At 42.1% G+C, this 17190-nt stretch overlaps 1 protein-coding gene across 3 annotated transcripts in view; it reads left to right on the top strand.

The window, feature by feature from the left end:
• Positions 1 to 3789: 3789 nt before the first annotated feature.
• Positions 3790 to 17190, top strand: part of SUMF1 (sulfatase modifying factor 1) — a 38240-nt gene continuing 24839 nt past the window's right edge. For all 3 annotated transcript variants that reach the window (XR_012630247.1, XM_074879202.1, XM_074879203.1), the window contains exons 1-3: positions 3790 to 3972; positions 8537 to 8710; positions 11013 to 11087. Coding sequence is in view for 2 of the 3 variants with exons in the window: in XM_074879202.1 (XP_074735303.1) it covers positions 3796 to 3972; positions 8537 to 8710; positions 11013 to 11087 (426 nt within the window). In the remaining variant the exon portion in view is untranslated. The remainder of the gene's footprint in view (positions 3973 to 8536; positions 8711 to 11012; positions 11088 to 17190) is intronic.

Raw genomic sequence — 17190 nt, 5'->3', positions numbered from 1 at the left:
TCAAGAATTCTGAGAGGAAATAGTGAAAAAGAATACTACTTAGTAGGTATCACTTCAGTCTTTAGAGTACTATACTATAAATGTTTAGCCCAACCACATATGTGATTTCAGTCACAGGAAAACACCTCACAAGAGATTTTTTCTTTTTTGTGCTATGGGAGAACTCTCTTCTTTTTCTCCTTTCTGAACCTTGTTCTGCTCCCTCACTACCTTACTTGTAGTAATCATGTGAATTCAACATTGATGAAAAATGTTAAGATGAAATTTGAAGTCTTTTATTTGCCAAGAATAAGAACAATATTATCTTGTTTTATGCTGCCGAATCTGCAATTAACTGCTGACTTCTCTGGACTATTTCAGTCAGAAAGCACTTCAGCCTGCTGGGTGGGTTTGCACATTTTTTGCCTCTGCTGTTGGTTCAGCTGCACAAGCAGCAGCCCTGGAAGAAAAATTAGAGCAGAAGATATTCCAGGCAGCCACCAGGACTCTAAGGATCAAACTGCCTAGTCTTGCTCGTGGCTGGTCTTCATGATGAGGTAGAGGATCACAAAAGCTTCTCGTCACTAGAGCTGTCCATGCCAGCACTGCAGCACTAGGAGATGAAAAGCACCACTAACAATAGGGACAAATGCTAGGCAACATCCCAGCTTTTCAGCTGCATGCTGAAAAGTCTCTTATTTCGATAATATTTTAATAACAGTGAAATCAGTGTCTTAATCCTGGAGCACGGTGCACTCAGTGCAAGGAAAGAGAATAAGTAAACCCTGTGTGGAAGAGACAGCTCCCTGTGAACAAATGACTTAGGAGCACAAACATGATCAATAAATGACACTTGCAAACATTCTCTGAAGTCCTCAGGATTACAAACTGGAAGTTGGATGTTGCTCAGAAGCAAACTGTAATTGCAATTATTTCATCTAGTCTCCTGAGAGAATAAGAAACGTAAATCTTCCTGATGGAAGTACACAAATGGTGCAGAAAAGAATTCTAGGGAAAATGAGAAATGAGAATGAGTGGGCAAGACATGCTAGAGAACTGTCCCAGCTCAGTGGAAATTATCTGATTTTCTTTAATTCCATCATTACACAGCCAGAATCCCACGGCCTTAATAAGGGGAAGTTATCCTGGCAGACTGTTTTCAGTTCTACAAGACTTTATAATTTGGATACCTAGATTTTGCTGTCATTTTGGTAAATTGCATTGGAAATTTGAAAGGAGAAAAGTTATATTTACTTGGCATTTTCATAGAGATTCGTTAATGCATGCGGCTAAGATCACTGTTTGACCATAAAAGGAATGTTTACATTTTCTGACCCCAAAGCAGCAAGGGTTGATTTTATAATTAAATTTGTATTCATTTGTTTTCCTGCCCTCTGATGCTTTTCTAAGTACGTCACAGGGCAAAAGGGACTAATGATGGATAATTGAAACGCATCCTTGTGAAGCCTCCCAGCACTGTCATTTTACACACAGTAAAATTTCATACAGCAAATACAGTCGAGTAGTGTTCCTTTCCAGTACTAATACAAAACAAACAAAAAACCCCCCTCCTTCACTATGGCCATGCTTCTTTTTGCTGCACAGTCCTAATCTGTGTAGGGAAAAAAATACATTAAAGATTTTGAGTTAATATCCCACAGAATGAGTAAAGATTTCTTTCAGCATAGTGGAGAATCCAGAAGAAGATCCATTCTGCTGACTCCTGCACAGAAGCTCCCACACAAAATAAAGGTTTATGTGATAGAGCACCAAAATCTTCAACAGCTACAGTGAACCCCAGGAAAAGTGAAGGAAAACAAAGGCATTACCAGTTCCCTGATGTAGAAGGTATCAACGGTTCTGGATTGAGACAACTGATCACCATCTGCTGTAGGCTATGTACCTTGGCTGTGCAGTGAGTGCAGGGGGATACAAAAGCAGTGCACTCTTCCTGCCTGTGAACGACAGCAGGACTTTGGATTTATGTCACACAAGCAAGCAGGCGTGTCCACCTGCTACTCCCCCAGCTCCTTAGCAGGGGGACAGTGAGTGGGAAGAGCCTTTGCTCTGATCGCAAGGTCCCAGCCAGCTGAGCTGGCACAGAGTGGGGTAATAATTTGCTTCTTGCTACTAACAGCAAATTGCTACCTCTCCCAAGAGCAAAGTAGGAGGCCATTGTGCCTCTGCAAAATACGTTTCCATTCCTGACCTGCTTGGCTTGTACACTAGCATGCTGCCATTCACCTGACTTGCTACAAACTGCTTCTCAGTCACCTGCACTGAAAACGCCTGTAAAAATCCCCAAAACTGCAGTAACAGGATTTGATGTTCACTTGGAAAGAAAAGCAGGTTTCTCCTTTCCCCTCTCCAGTGATATTTTTCCCCTCTCCACAGTGATGTTTTTGCCATAAACACTGGTTAACTGGTTGTGTCGTACTTGGTAAAATCCCTTTTTAAGCGTGAAAAATCAAAATCCCAGGATAGATACACAAACAGAAGTGCCCAAGGAATTTACCATTTATTTATTTTTTCCTAAGTCCTTATTCTGAAATGATGCTGAGTTGCATCATCCCCCATTAACAGAGGATATGAGGGTCCTCTTAGGAGGCAGGCATGTACACACACTTATATTACATACTGCTGTTGAACACGGTCAAAGGTGTAAGCACTTACTTTTTGGGCCTTAGACCTGCACCTTGTACGAATCTCTGACATTAACGCTATCTACATGCTGCTGGCTGTCCTTCAGCTGCAGTTTCGTTGCAGCAACTTGCTGCAAAAGAGAAAGAGAGAAAGAGCTTAAAACACACATGAATACTGATGGTCTCAGCCAGAGACTGAGGCCTCAAGAACACCCTCCTTGGTGCAAGTTACGAACAATGATTTCCAGGAGAGTTTACAAAAGGGCCAGTCCTCACTTCTGCTGAGCAGTTACCTACGCAATTTGAACTTCCCCTTACTACGAATATTGCTAAATAACAACTGGCCAACTACAATGTTGCAGTTTTTGACATCTCAAAGCCGGAATACTTAAAGGCAATTTAGTTGTATTTCCCTGTTTTTTCCCCATGGGGGTAAAACATGCAGCAAACGACTGTGTTGTGCCAAGGGATTATACTGATGCATAGCTCAGAAATTATTTTCGGGAACACAGACCTATCTGCATTCATTTCATGCACATATTTTTCTCAACGATGTTAACTGTAACAACTACTAGATACACATCTTAATTAAACCTGAATACCGTACACATTAAATACTATCCGCTAGGTACCAGAGCACTGAGTCTCTGCAAAAGCACAGGTCTGCGTGCTTTATTTAGGCCACATTTACCTCAGCACCCAGTTAGCTTTAGACAACGGAAAGGCAAACTCCACATCCCCCCGGGGAGCGGCCGCCAGAGGCTGAGGGCAGCAGGGCCGCCCTCGCCGGGTGCGCCTGGCGGGATGGGCCTCCCTGACCCCCCTGCTCCCTCGCTCCTCTCACAGAATCTCCCTCACATACCTGTCGGAGTCAAAACACAAACTCTACAAGTATCTGCGCCCTTCGCGTGCTGCCAAACGAGACCGGCCCGGCCCGGCCCGGCGGGGGCAGAGCCACTGGCTGCTCTTCGCGACGCTCCCGGCGGGGTCCCTGTGGGGCCGAGCCAGGCGGCAGCGGCCCAGCTTCCCCCTCAGGGCCGTGGGGCCGGCGGTGAGGGGACAGCCCGGGGACCGAGCGCCCGCCTCCGCCGCCCGTCCCCTCCGGGCGCGGCGCTGCCCCTTTAAGGCGCGGCTCGTCACCTGACCGCGCGCGGCACGTGGTGTCTCCGCCAACATGGCTGCGCCCGCGGCGCCCCGCGCTTGGCGGCTCTGCTGTTTCTTCCTCCCGCTGCTAGGGCTGGTGGCGGCCGGAGCCACTGGGCACTGCGGGTGCGGCGCCAACAGGGGCGGCGGTGACGGGCGGGAGGCGGCAGCGCGGCGGTACTCGGCGGCGGGCGGTGGCCGCGGGCAGGTGAGCGGCGGGATAGGGCGGCTGCCCTGAGGCGGGAGGCCGAGCCCGCTGAGGGACCAGGCGGGCCGGGCCGTGGGGAGACCTTAGAGGTGCTTGGAGGTTAGCGGAGTCTAGCCAGCCAGCGGGCTTCTGTATGAAATTGGAATTAAAGCCCCTTCCCGCTCCCCTTGGGCCAAGCTCCTGGTATCCTCGGCTTGGGCCCATCTTGCTTTGCCTGCTTGGGCAGCCTGAGTGTCTCCTGGGCCGTTTGGGTGCTTTTCAAGATGGGGAGACCCCTGGGCTGCGGTGCCCATGTCCCGGTGGCCTTCCCCATGTCCACCCTGACTGCTCCTCCCTGGGTGAAGCTGAGACATGACAAAGCAAGTCCTGGCGTTTCTATCGGCTGTTTTTTTTGGCAGGCCTCCCCATCCCTTCAACCGGTAACACTGGGAATAGAAGTGCCAGAGGACTCACCTGAGTGGGCCATCTGTTGCCATACGGCCTGGGGAGGTGACAGCTCTGTTACTTGCTGAATATCAACACTGCTGTGGCTCTGGTTTCCCCCCCACCCATCTCTTTTAGGTCTGTGTTGGTATCAATAGATTTGAAACACCAACAAGTGATGTGTCATGTCTCTTGTGTGTATTTCAGCAAACCCATCATTTATGTATCCATATTTGTATAGCCTTTCAGGTTGTCTTCAAGTGAAAGTCCATTTAACTGCTTATTCCTTTCTATTTGTGCTGCTGCTGTTCTCTGAAAGACACTGTCCAAAGCTAAGTGTGACTTCTTGACGAAAGCAGTGCTTGAAGTGTGTTAATGTGTTATGACGGTGCCTACTGCAAAGGGATACTGAGATTTTTTGTATCAGTGGAGACCACATGCCTCACTGGATGAGATATCTTATTAAAAATGGGATTGCTGTTCATTTCCCAAAAGGTGCTAGTAAACTTTGACAGACAAAATTATATCCCAGTAGACTTGGATGTTGTTCTTGTGTGAGATGGCTTGCACGTAGTCAAAATGTGAGGGGCTGCCCCTCTGATTGCCTTGTGGTGGTGTAAGGCTGGGAAGCTGTGTCAGCCCGGAGAAAGCCGGTGTCATGCAGGCAGTGTGGAAACCTACTGAGTAAAGGGAAGGATGCACAGTAGTAATTATGACTTTACTATTGCAGGCTGCACCTAAGAAACCTGATCATATTTAAAGAGTGTGAATTAAAGAATCCGTATTGCACTTCGTGTCACTAATCTACGTTTCATATAATAAATTTTGGCATTTCGCTGTAGGTCTTGCTGTAGGGTGGAAAAATCGTTTGACTCTTACTTTATGCAAGGAAGCTGGCAACTTCAACAACAGATAACAAAAACTAATTGCTGCTGGATTTTAAGCTATGTTCACAAGGTAATTTGATTATGCTTAGCTAGAAAACATTTTTACCAGAAGGGAAGTGAGGGGAAAAATTGGCTTCTACCTCAACCACAGCTGAGATTAATTATTTCTACTACATCTTTAGAAATGGGGAGCTAGTACTTTAGTGGGTCTGCTCTGCATTACCATAACACTTAAGTATAATCATAGGCAAATGTGGTCCCTGTTGTTGAAGTTGAGTTTTGAGGATAATGAGCTAACATGTGCTAGCTAAGTAATATTGTGAAGATACAGGTAATTATTGTTGTACACTCTGTTATAATGCATCACCTAATACAGTAAATTATATAACTGTCAGCTTCTGCTGTTGGATTTCTGCCTCCATAGTTCAACTTTGATATTTCTTAGAGTTTAGTTCCTTAGTGTTAGCTACCTGTATTTTAAAACTGGGTGTTAAAGCTGCTTAATTAACTATGCCAATGTGGTTTCTGGATGTGATGTCTGCAGAAAATCTGTTCTTCACTTAGTGTTGTATTCCAGTGTTCTTAGATGAAGAGCTCTGTCAGACATCTGAGCCTTGCAGCCATGATGTGGTGTTATCATAAAGCTGGCTGTCAAAGGAAAGTCCTATTTCCAAACAGGAGGTGGAGCTGTGAAATGAGCCTTGGTGGGGAGGATAATACTGTGCAATCAATTTTTGGTATCAGGTGGATACCAGTAGTCTTGGCTTTGCTGGGGGCTGCAAAAGCAGCAGGTTCATAAGAAAGCCCTTGGATGTTCCTTGCTGAATGTACACTGGCAATCTAAAGAGATTTTTCAGGTTTTGGAAATGAATGCTGGGCTGTAAAGCCAGAGTTAATTTTTCACATGCTTTGAGACAGCAGCTCACTAATGAGGTCTGAATCTTGCTTTGAAGACTGCTTCGAGGAGTTGTTTTAGCTACAGTGGGTTGGAAAGAGGTTGGAAGAAAGTGGTGCAACTTTGTACCACGTTGTCATTCCCTAAGTCCTAAAAAATGTAAGCAAATTTATCCTGAAGCCCTTTTATGGATTCAGTTAAAGACAGTCTGTAAATGCTCAGATTCTTTTAGTGGAGAAAAGAGTTATGAGGATACAGCTAGCTTCCAAAGTTCAAAGGAAAAGGATTTGTAGCACTTCTTAAGAGGCACATTGCAAGTTGTGTGAATTTTAAGTGTTGCTGGGAGAGACCCAAGCAAAAGGAGAGAGCTGTAGTGGAGAAGAAACAATGAAATTGGACATGCAGGGTTATGTCAAATACTCCAGCTTCTCTTCAGAACAGAGGGAGGTGCTGGAAAGCTGATGTGAATGGATTTCCTGATCGTTTGGTGTGCTGGTGGTGTTGTAACTACATAAATAACAGTAAACTCCAGAAGCTGGAAGGTAACATGATTCTTTTTGTCTTCCTGGTTCATGAGTCATTGTGGGTATCTAGATAAACTGTTATGGTGAAAGCATCTAACTTTATGAAGGGAATCTTGTAAAGGAAGAAAAAACAAAAAAATTCAACTATAGAAGAATCAAGGTCCTATAATCTAGGCTGTGCTGCAAAAGGGCTATATGTGCAAAGTTCATGTTTGGTTCTGTGAACTCGACTCTTCATCTAAATAATGCTGAATTAGTTCACAGTTTTTACAACCCTATCTCTGCAGTTTGGCTACTTTTAATATACATGTTGCATAGTGTTATTCTACTACATGCAAATGGAATTTTGTTTGAACTCTCATACATTTAAAACCCAGGCTTCTTTTTCTGTCAGAACTTAAACTAAACTTCTGGAGTATTAGAAGCGTGCTAGTCTGGAAACTTCTCTGTGACTATTTCTGTTATTGGACTTGAATTTCCTGCATACCAAACATCAGGATCTTGCAAAAAAAATGCTGCTATCTCTTAGAACTGGCTTTGCTCATTTTAGGTTCTGTCACTGATCTGCCTGCTTGAATTTGCTGTAAGAGTAGTGTGTGATCATAGGTCACTGCCAGGGTATGTTCAGGTGCAATGTGATATGCCAGATTATTTTCCATAGTGGATGCGTACGTCGGTGCTGGATGGCTTTCTTGGGGCTCTCACACTCGCGAGAGGAGTGAGGTGGCTGAATTCAGTGTGAGTTGGGGGTGAAGGTAGCTCAGGAATACTGAAAAGAGAGAGAGTTTTCTTCCCCAATTCTTTCATCTGTTGATGATGAGTCGGGTAACTTCTTGGCAAGCTAGCGCTTAGGTAGGCACACTCTGAAAGATCACCTGCCCACTGGGAAGATTTTACGCATCCCGAGCTGTCATTCTTTATTCCAGCACCAGCTTCTGAGCAGGGATCATGGATGCTCTTGGTTTTTGGGTGAGGAGTGCATTGCTCAGTCTGTGGTCTTTAGAGGCCTCTCAGGAAACATCTGATGAGGCATGACAAGACCTCTGGGGCCTTTTGTCATCCTGGAAAGAGCCCACTAAAGCTGAGGGAAAATGTGCACTGTTTCTCTGGAAACTGGCTGGTCTCAAAGGGAAAACATCTTATTGACACTGTTAAAATGTTATTCTGTCACTCATTCTTAACTTCTGAAGCTTGAGGCTCTTGCCTAAGGCCAGTCTTCCAGGGAAGTGGAATATAACTAACTTGAAAGTTTGTCTCATCTCTGGCACGCGGAGCTGCAGGTGCTGTGTTCACCTGCCAGTTAGCAGCATGGTTGGTAATAAAATGCTGCACGTGCCTGTTAATAAATGAAAAACCATGTGCAGTTAGTATGCAAACAAGCATAGGCTTGTCCACAAAAGAGCACTTCACAGTTTCTTAATCTCCAGATTCCTCATTGATGCATCAAGTCTTCCTAGGAATAGAGTGAAGTGCCAAAAATCCTCATCCAAAAATGAATAGAAAGGACTCTGGATTATTTCTTGGCTCTTAGGTACAGTAGGGGAACATGTTTCTCCTCATTAGAGCACAAGCATTACCCTCAGTAAAAGTTCTGAATTACCCAGACTTCATGTAGAAAGAGCAGCAAATGGGGTTCTTGTTTTCGGTTTAAGTTCTGCATGCAATTTCTTCCAAACAGGTGGTGATGAAGATGCCACTGTTGCCATTTTGTTGTGCCGTCCTTGTCAGTGAAATGCTGCTCAAAGCAAAAGCACATCCAAAGATGAGGTGGAGGAGGAGAAGAGATTTTTCAGTCTTTCATTTCCATAATCTTTCGGGTGGTGTTTTCTCTGCAGATGGTCGCTATTCCAGGAGGAGCGTTCACAATGGGCACTGATGAGCCTGAAATACAGCAAGATGGAGAATGGCCTGCTAGAAGAGTCCATGTTAACAGTTTCTACATGGATCAGTATGAGGTCAGCAATGAGGAGTTTGAGAGATTTGTGAATTCTACTGGATATGTTACTGAGGTAAGGTGGAAGGGTATACAGCCTGCTGTCATCTTTCTTTGTGTTGGCAAAATCTCCATTAAAAACTTAAGCTTTTTCTTTCTGAAGGATGTCACAATACTTTCTTGGGATTTGCATGCTAGAATGTTTCTGATGTAAGTAGTGTAGAGAGAAAATTGTCTTGCCTTGCTGCCCAGGGGTCTGAAAGGGCATTTAGATGTCTACTGTTATATTTAGTAAGTGTCTCAATAGATGAACTAGTATCTTCCCTACAGTATGACAGAGGCAGCCTGGGTGAAGCTAACACATGGCTGAAGATGTCTATGCAAGGGGTTTTAGGGTATTTGTTGTTGTTGTTTGGGGTTTTTTTGACCATAGGACATCTTTGTACCAGTACAACTATGTTGTTATGTTTTCCTTATTTTAGAGGAACAGGGGATAAGAGATTTTAAAAAACTGTGATAGCTGAGGACTCTGCAGGCTAGTTCAGTGCAGCTACTTGCTAATGAGCTGAGCAATAGACAGCCCTGCTGTCTAAAGAAGATATAATAGCAAGTTTAATAATAGTTTTGTGCATGTTGCTGGGAACAATGGACTAAGAAAGAATATGTTAAGGTTCTTCCAAGAAAGAAGTTACCTGTGCCTGAGGCTCTGATCTTTCCTGACAGTTGACTGTTCCTACGCAACTTCTATAAAACCCTGACAGGCCTTTTAGGCAAATAAAAGGCTCAGTAATGATCAGGTCTCAAAGGAGGCACTTTGCTGAATTCACTTGATAAACTGGTTCTCATTTGGAAGACAGGATGCTTCTGGTTGGATGAAGAGCTTCTTTTATCTATGCACTAGTTCTGTTTTTAAGTTCTTAGCTCAATAATTATGAAAAAAGGTTGTTTAACAATTTTGAGTTTGAACAGGGCTTACTTGTTGCAAACAGCTTCTGGAATGAGCATGTGTGCAGTGGGGTGTAAATGTAACACCACATCTGATGGTGTCTGTTTCAGACAGCACTTTGTGGCTCAGCTGGTGTACTTGGGTACTCCACTTCTACCTTCTCCTGTGTCCCTTCACATGGGGCCCCCTTTTTACACTGGATCTGGAAAAATAAACTCAGTGTTAGAGTAAACAGCACTGATTCTGCAGGGTTTTTCGGGGCAATGCAGCTGAGTTTTATTTTGTGTATTTAAATAATGTCCACATTAATTACTGCGGGTAAACAGAGCCAACGTACTTCTTGGTTTTCTTTTATTAAGGACTAGACTGAACTCCAGTGACAAATGAAACCTGAAAGTAAATAGAAAGCTGAAGAAAAAAATCTCCAGATATACAGCTATCTTGAATCAAAAGTATTTTTTAACGAACTTTTTTTTTTAAAAAAAAAGCCCATGATGGATGCTGTCAGACTGAAATCTGGGGTCCTTTAGGTGATAAGCCTGTTTACCTCTGGGTCTTTCAGACTGGGCAGGAGACAAAAAAAAGTATTTTCTTCCCTCTCTTTGATAAATCTGTTTGCATCTTTAGGTCTTTCAGATTGGGCAAGTAAGACAAATGAAGTATTATTTTTCTTCTCTTTCCTTTTTGAAACTGAATATATAAATATTAGTCATATGCTAAGACTTCTTGCAATTTGGGTGGTGAATGGGATCCTTCTTTCAAACCATGCTTTTCTTCAAGAGTTCTGAGCATGCAGAAGCACCTCATGGTGATAATTCACTGTCTTTGAATGTCTACAATAAAATGAAGAAATTGAGAAGGGCAAATGTGTTGAGTTCTGTTGGCATGTGTCAGCTTCCCGAGTATATCAATTCACTTAGTTTACCAAGGGGGAAAAAAACCCCTATGCTGGTGTTGTGAACTGAAATTATTTCTATTTTTTGTTTGGTTTGGCTTTATATAATGCTAGATATAATGACTGGGTTACTTTTAACTTCTCTGTTGTTGTAACAGCACTTTAAAACATGGTGCTAGTGATGATGGAGCAGTAAGTGACAAGGCTTAAGTCTCTTATTGTGATTCCCAAAGCAAAAATAAGAGAAACTAAATATGCCCTTGAATGTTGAATTATTGACGTATCATTTTTAATTAATAGAAGTAAAAACCTTTGCAGAAGCTCTGTGAGCTGCCATCTGTCCAGTGGCTGCTGAAAAAGACGACATACAGGGATAAAATGCTTTCTCTTCTGTTCCAATATAACTTCCTTGAAAGGGAACTCCAAATTACTATCAGAATTTCCTTATCCTCGATAAAATAAAGCTGTAAACATGAGTGGCATTTTAAGAATAACATTACTTTGATAATATGGTTGGGTCTTTTGTTTTTTCTATAGGCAGAAAAATTTGGCGATTCCTTTGTGTTTGAGGGAATGCTGAGCGAAGAAGTGAAAGCTGACATCCACCAGGCAGTGAGTACACAGCAGGGTAAATCTTACTTCACAGTCACTGGGTTAGATGTGTTAGCAGTTATGTCAGTAACAGCTAAATTGTGTGATGTTCCCAAAGCTGTATACAAAAATGGGGTTTATGGAGGGGTGTTTGGCCTAGAATAACAGACTCCAGTGTGGAGGATTTACAGTCTGTTTTGTGCTTTCTTTTTTTTAAACAATTGAAAAAAAAAATCTGCTCCTGATTAGCCAAAGTTAGTATCAACCCCTTGTCTTTTTTTGCCTCTGAAGTGAGAGATATTTAGGATTGTAATAAGTGGTGCAGATATATAAGGCTGTTTATTTATATTACATGTAATATGGTGATACTACAGAAAGTCAGATGCGAGTAGTGGCTCTACTGAGTGATGTGCTGTGTAGGCAAAGAGCAGGAGTGCTTCTGGCTGTGGGAGCATATGTACCTGTGGCTGGCACGCTCTGCCAGTGCAGTCCTATGTCCAAAGTGGGTAAATCTCACATCCTACCCATTTAAGAAAACGAGGATCATCTGTGTATCTGATATGATAGTGGTGTTTGCATGAGTGCTTTTTCTAGCTTAACTAGATGCAAATGTTCCAAAGAAGTGCCGCTTCTATGGCAGACCTCAGTCTATAAGACTCCTTATGTTGTGAATGGTGTAAGTTTACTGTGCTTCCTCCATCTCCGTAGAAGATCCTGTATGCCTTGCCGTTTTTTCAGTTCCCTTCATCTTGCTAGGGCAACACAGTGATCCTGGTAGGTGCAGTGCTGATTAAATTGGAATTGATCCAGTTTTCCTGTTGAGTGGAAGTGAGTATAGGTTTTAAAAAAAAAAAAAAAAAAAAAAGTTCAGTAGCAAAGCTTCCCTGCCCCACCTTTCCTCTTTTTCTGTTGTGAATGTGTTGCTGAGACTTTCTTAGGCTTCATTTACCTCCTTCTTAACCTTAACAGGTCACTTAACCTTTACAGCTCCTGATAGTAAGTAGATCATATCTTGTCATCTCCTGGATGAATTTATCTGCTTTGAGCAGAAGTTTGGACAAGATGACCTCCTGAGGTCCCTTCCCACTGGAATTATCCTCAGGTTTGATGAACACCCTGCATTTCCAGATCTCTTGTCCCATGCCTTTAAAAAGGCCTTAGGAACGAAGCATTCTGATGTATGTAGCGCGGCAATTTTGGGGGATGTGTGGCTTCAAGTTGCATTTACGCTGGATGGGAATTTTTTTTGTTAATTTTCTTTTGGATCATCAAAGCTAACTTGGCTTATTCTGCAACTGCTTGAATCAACACAGGGAAGCAGGTTGTACACAAAATATGGATAAGGAAGTAGCAGGGCTGAAACTGCATCTTTTGGCAGTAGTTCAGTTAGACGTAAGTAAGTGTAAAGCGAAACTGCACCTGTAGAGGAGCACAACTTCTTCTTGCCACCTTTTGCGCCCTCTGATGCTAGACAAGTAGAGAGAGAGAGGTGGGACAGTCTGAGATGAAATTATTTCTTTCAGTTAGTAGCAAGGTTTTACTTATGCACACCATTTGATCTAAGGTACAATTCCAGGAGTTTAGAGGATTATTATTTATTATGACAAACAACTGAAAATACCTGGAACTTTAGTATTAAGTGATTTAATTTTCTCCAAAATAGTTTATAACACAAGGAGAATTTTTCTTCCACGTGCATGGTACAATAACTTAGAGTAGTGAATATTCATTCTTCTATAGAAGTTAGCTCTTGATTGAGGCGGAAATCTTTCAAGTTTGATTTTTATCTTCAAGGGGCATATAGATTGGAGGTTTCAAGAAGCCCTATGTGAATCTGTGCTGTGAATGACTGGCAAAAAATGTGGGGTTTTGTTTCCTACTGCAAGGAAAGGAAGATTACAAAACGGTTTGTTATTGTTTAATTCAGGACTAACATTTGTATACTGTGAGATATAAGAAGACTAAATCTGACTTCCCAAATACTAGCATAATTCATGTTGAAGGTAGAGTAAATGCAGATGGACTCATCCCATCTTCACAACAGTCAGTATTAGAGAAATTCTTTTTCCTGCCCTAGTTTTGTGATGTAGAAATCCCTAAATCAGGCACTCTGTTTTAAAACAAACAAACAAACCCTAAGAATGCTGGTGTAAGCTCAGTCTTGGGTATTTGTATAAACACATACAGAATGTTGGGAGCCACTTTCCTGGGTGTGTCAGCCAAATTCTACAGTGTTGGCTGTAGTGGTAACAGAACAAGTATTATGCCAGAGAGCTGGAATGGAGCCCAAACTGGTCTTTTTGGCTGCTTCTTTATGAAGGTTTTCTATATTTGTTAAAAGTAAACTTTAGGAGACTGTCCTTTTGCCATGTTTTCAGTATGTGTTATTAGGTCATTTTGCAAGTATGCAGAGCATTGTTGAAATAGACACACAGAAAGACTGTATTAATTATTTTGGTAAAGTGATCTGGAGAACAGTGACTGCCTGCCTTGTAGCTTGGCACTTCCTAACTTTATGCTGATGCTGTGGACAAACTTATGTTCTAAAACATGGTAATAATGTGAGGAGGTGAAAAAGCAGCTAGAAACTGCTTTTCTTCCTCTCTGCCTGCCCCCTCAGCAGCTACATACCATGAAATCTAACTTTTAGCGAGGAACTTCTGTCTGCAAGGAGGTGTCAGAAGGCAGCTCAGTGGTACAGCTGGAAATAGAAGTCCAATGTCTGAAGATACAGCTTAGAATTTTATCTGTGTATGCTTCTGCCTCTCAAAACTGTGTCTTTTTGTTGTTTTAGTATGCATTTTCTGTGAGAGGTTATAAATGTCGAGAGTGCTGTGCAGACCTTAGTTGTTTTGAGGGTCTTTGGTCTTTGTGACAGTGCAATTTGTAGGCTAGAACAAGGAAGGTTCTTTGTTAGAATATAATGTAGTCAGGTTGCTGCTCAGGCGACTGAATTCTGTGTGGACCATGCTTATCGCAGCTAATTGAAACTAATAAAATACATTAGCCGTTTTCTGTAGATCATGCTTTCAAGAAACAAGTTGTCTATAGAAACTTGCAACAAATTTTTTCTTGCTAAAAGGCAGAAGTGTCCCAACTAGGGGGTAGGAACTTGAAGGGTTTTGCAAAAGCAGATTCCTCCTAGGGATCTGCAAGCTTCAATTAAACAATAGAAAATAAAAGCTAGCTACCTTGTTACATTGCCTGAAATGCTTAACTTTTACTAGTGTTGTCTGGGGAAAAAATGGGGAAAGGAGTCTAATACTATTCAATTACTCTTAAAAAAAAAAAAAAGTGTGAGCACTTTATAACTTGGCTACTGCAGCGTAACCGTTCAAATGTAATCAGAACAAGTGTGAATTGCGTGAAGTTGGTTTGCATCAGCAGATTGTAATGACCAGCAACGGAGAAGATTAAGGCTTTTTTCTCTGTGTATACCTTAGTCAGCTAATATTTTAGCTTGTGGTATGTACCTTCTTGAATCATAACTACCACCATGAAAAGCAGAAATAAGATAAAAACGTTGGTCTCTTACTGGTACTGAAAACCCCTCCACCAAATTAATGTGAAAAAGGACTGTATTTTTACTTTGCCTTAGTGGCTCAGATGTGTTTTGATGAGGCTTTTCTCCAGTTGAAGCACGGGGTGCTAAATGCAAATGTGAATATAGGGGAAGAGCAACAGCAATGTGTATTTTTGAAGTAGTATTTCATACAGAGTGAAAGAATTGGGGGAAGGTGGAAGTGAAGATATTGAACTAAATGCTATATAACAGCTCCTATAAATAATGAGGTGCGTGTGTCTGTTGGGGGGTATCTGGGGGTTTTCCTCTATTTGGCCACTTTGGCTTCTCCAGTTCTTAAACCAGCCAAATTTGTCATAGGCCCTCGAAGGAAGCAGAGAGCTAAATTAGAACAAGAGGTGGGGCTGGTGAAAGCTAATACAGGAGCAAACCAGCTTAGCACGTAGAATAATTGGAGCTTTGGGTGTGTGTTTCCTGGAGGTGAGGTGGTCTCCTAGATAGCTACTGCTAGAGGAATGTAAGTTGGACCTAACCCTCCTCTGGAAGGGAAGCAGTAAAAAGGGGTGTAGCAGCCAATAACTGAATTGTGCTAGATTTCTGGGAACTTGAGTTTTAGTTTTGGCCTCTAAGTTTGCAGTGGTAACACGGCAGAGAGGGAAATCTTAGCACTGTAACAGATGAGGGTGTTAGAGATAGAATTCGCGAGGACTTTCTCAAATAAAAAAGGTTTTTCTAGGGTGAGGGTGGAAGGCCCTTTGAAACCAAAACGTTTTGTGTGGGCTTAACAAGTTTTGATGGCTTCACATATTAAAATTGGTTCTCTGACTTGCAGACTAAAACCAGCTACTAATTACTGCAGCTATTAAGTTATGGCCTTTCTTGGTTACTTGGCTTTTGGTTTAGATGTTGTAGATAAAACACTAGTAGCTTGGCACTCGGAGATTATTTTTTTTCTTTCCTTCTCTTTTGAGAGAATTTGGGGAAATGGAAAAAACACAAAATTTAGAGATTTTGCTGTTCTTATTTTATGATGAAACTGTTTTCTTGCTTTTTTTTATCTCCCTGAGTTAAGGAGGAAGCAGAGAGGGGGAAATGCATGCCTGGTGCTATTATTTCATGGCATTTTACAATGCCATTTATATGGCATTTCTATGTATCCTAGAGCAAAAAGCATTCAGATTGTGTCTGTGAAATGAGAAGGTACTGAGGCGTGCTTGCCAGCGTGGGGATTTGAGAGCTCTTGCAAATAACTGCAAGAGTTTCGCTTGCTGTGCAGCTACCATGAAAAAGGTAAACAGGATAGCACTTACAAAGGCTGGAGTGCAGCATAAAGTCAGATTTGCTCACTGGAGAGTAGTGGGAACATTTTTATTCTTGGCTTGTGGAAGATAGCAAAATTAATTTTTGCTTCTAGGCCAGATAAACGCTGCAATGAAGAGACTGAAAGCATACAAATCTGTATAATTCAGTTGTCTTTAGGCAGTATTGAATTTTTGGTCTGAGAATGCAATGAAATTAGTTCACTGGCAGACTTGAGCAAATATTATTAAGGAATTCTGTCACTCTAGAACTATTGGATGCTACTTTCATCACTATTTGTATGAGCTGTGCAATTTACCTATTTATAGCAGTGCCTCTAGCCTGTAACTCAAAGGGCATAGTCCCATTCTAAAACCATTGTCGCAACATTGTGTATTTCAAATCATAATGAAAGGAGCAATGTTTGCAGGGAGGATAGCAGCACTAGTGTTTGCAAGCAGTTACTGTGGAGAATATACCTTGCATGACAGCATGCACTGACTTGCTTATCTGTGGCTTGGGGGGAGCAGGTAGGTTATTGTGTAGTTTGTCTGACGATGCTAAGATGTCAGTGTACATAGGATGCATAAATAGAAGTGGACAAACCCACTTACTGTTTCTTTAAGGGTAAATTTTGTCTCTACTACACTTGTTTTTTGCTTTTTCAGAGGCCTGTCAGAGAGGAAACTGAAATCAAAGGAAGAGATGGGTGAGCCTATTTCTTGCAGACCCCACTGCTTCAAATCGCCCCTAATAGGAGTTGGGAAGATGGAGCTATTGAACTGTTAATATCCATCTTCTTGTGCTGTACTCCCACCACTGGGATAAAGAATGATGTGCAGGAACCATCTCTGTGGGAATGACCTGTAATATTAGTCCATATTTATCAGCTTAAACTACAACTTTAAAGTGGGGCATTGCTTGTGCCTCAGGCTGTAGATATATCTGTGCACATGTCATTTCCTTAAAGCTCATATTCACTTGGTTGCTGGAAAAAATGACTAGCTTGAGTGCCGACTTAGATGTTGACTGAAAAATAGACTTCCAGCAATGGAACTCACCAGGAATATCAGTTCCTCAAAAGAAGCTTCTTTGGATTCCAAAACTTGCACTTAATGAATCTTACTGGATTTTAGCACCAAATATTTTTGGTTATTTTTCTTGGAGGATGGACATAGCTGCGACGTATTACACTGTTTGAATGAGATTCAATGGCCTTTCCTTATGCAAAGGAAGGGTTCCTTTGTAAAAATAAAGTGCTAGTTTCTGATGAAGTCTGAAATCTTTTCTCTAACTGATGAC

This window comes from Strix uralensis, chromosome 10 (assembly GCF_047716275.1).
Source record: "Strix uralensis isolate ZFMK-TIS-50842 chromosome 10, bStrUra1, whole genome shotgun sequence".
Classification (NCBI taxonomy): Eukaryota; Metazoa; Chordata; class Aves; order Strigiformes; family Strigidae; genus Strix; species Strix uralensis.
Note: the sequence above shows the minus strand (reverse complement) of the source record. Positions and strands in the feature narration are given on the sequence as shown.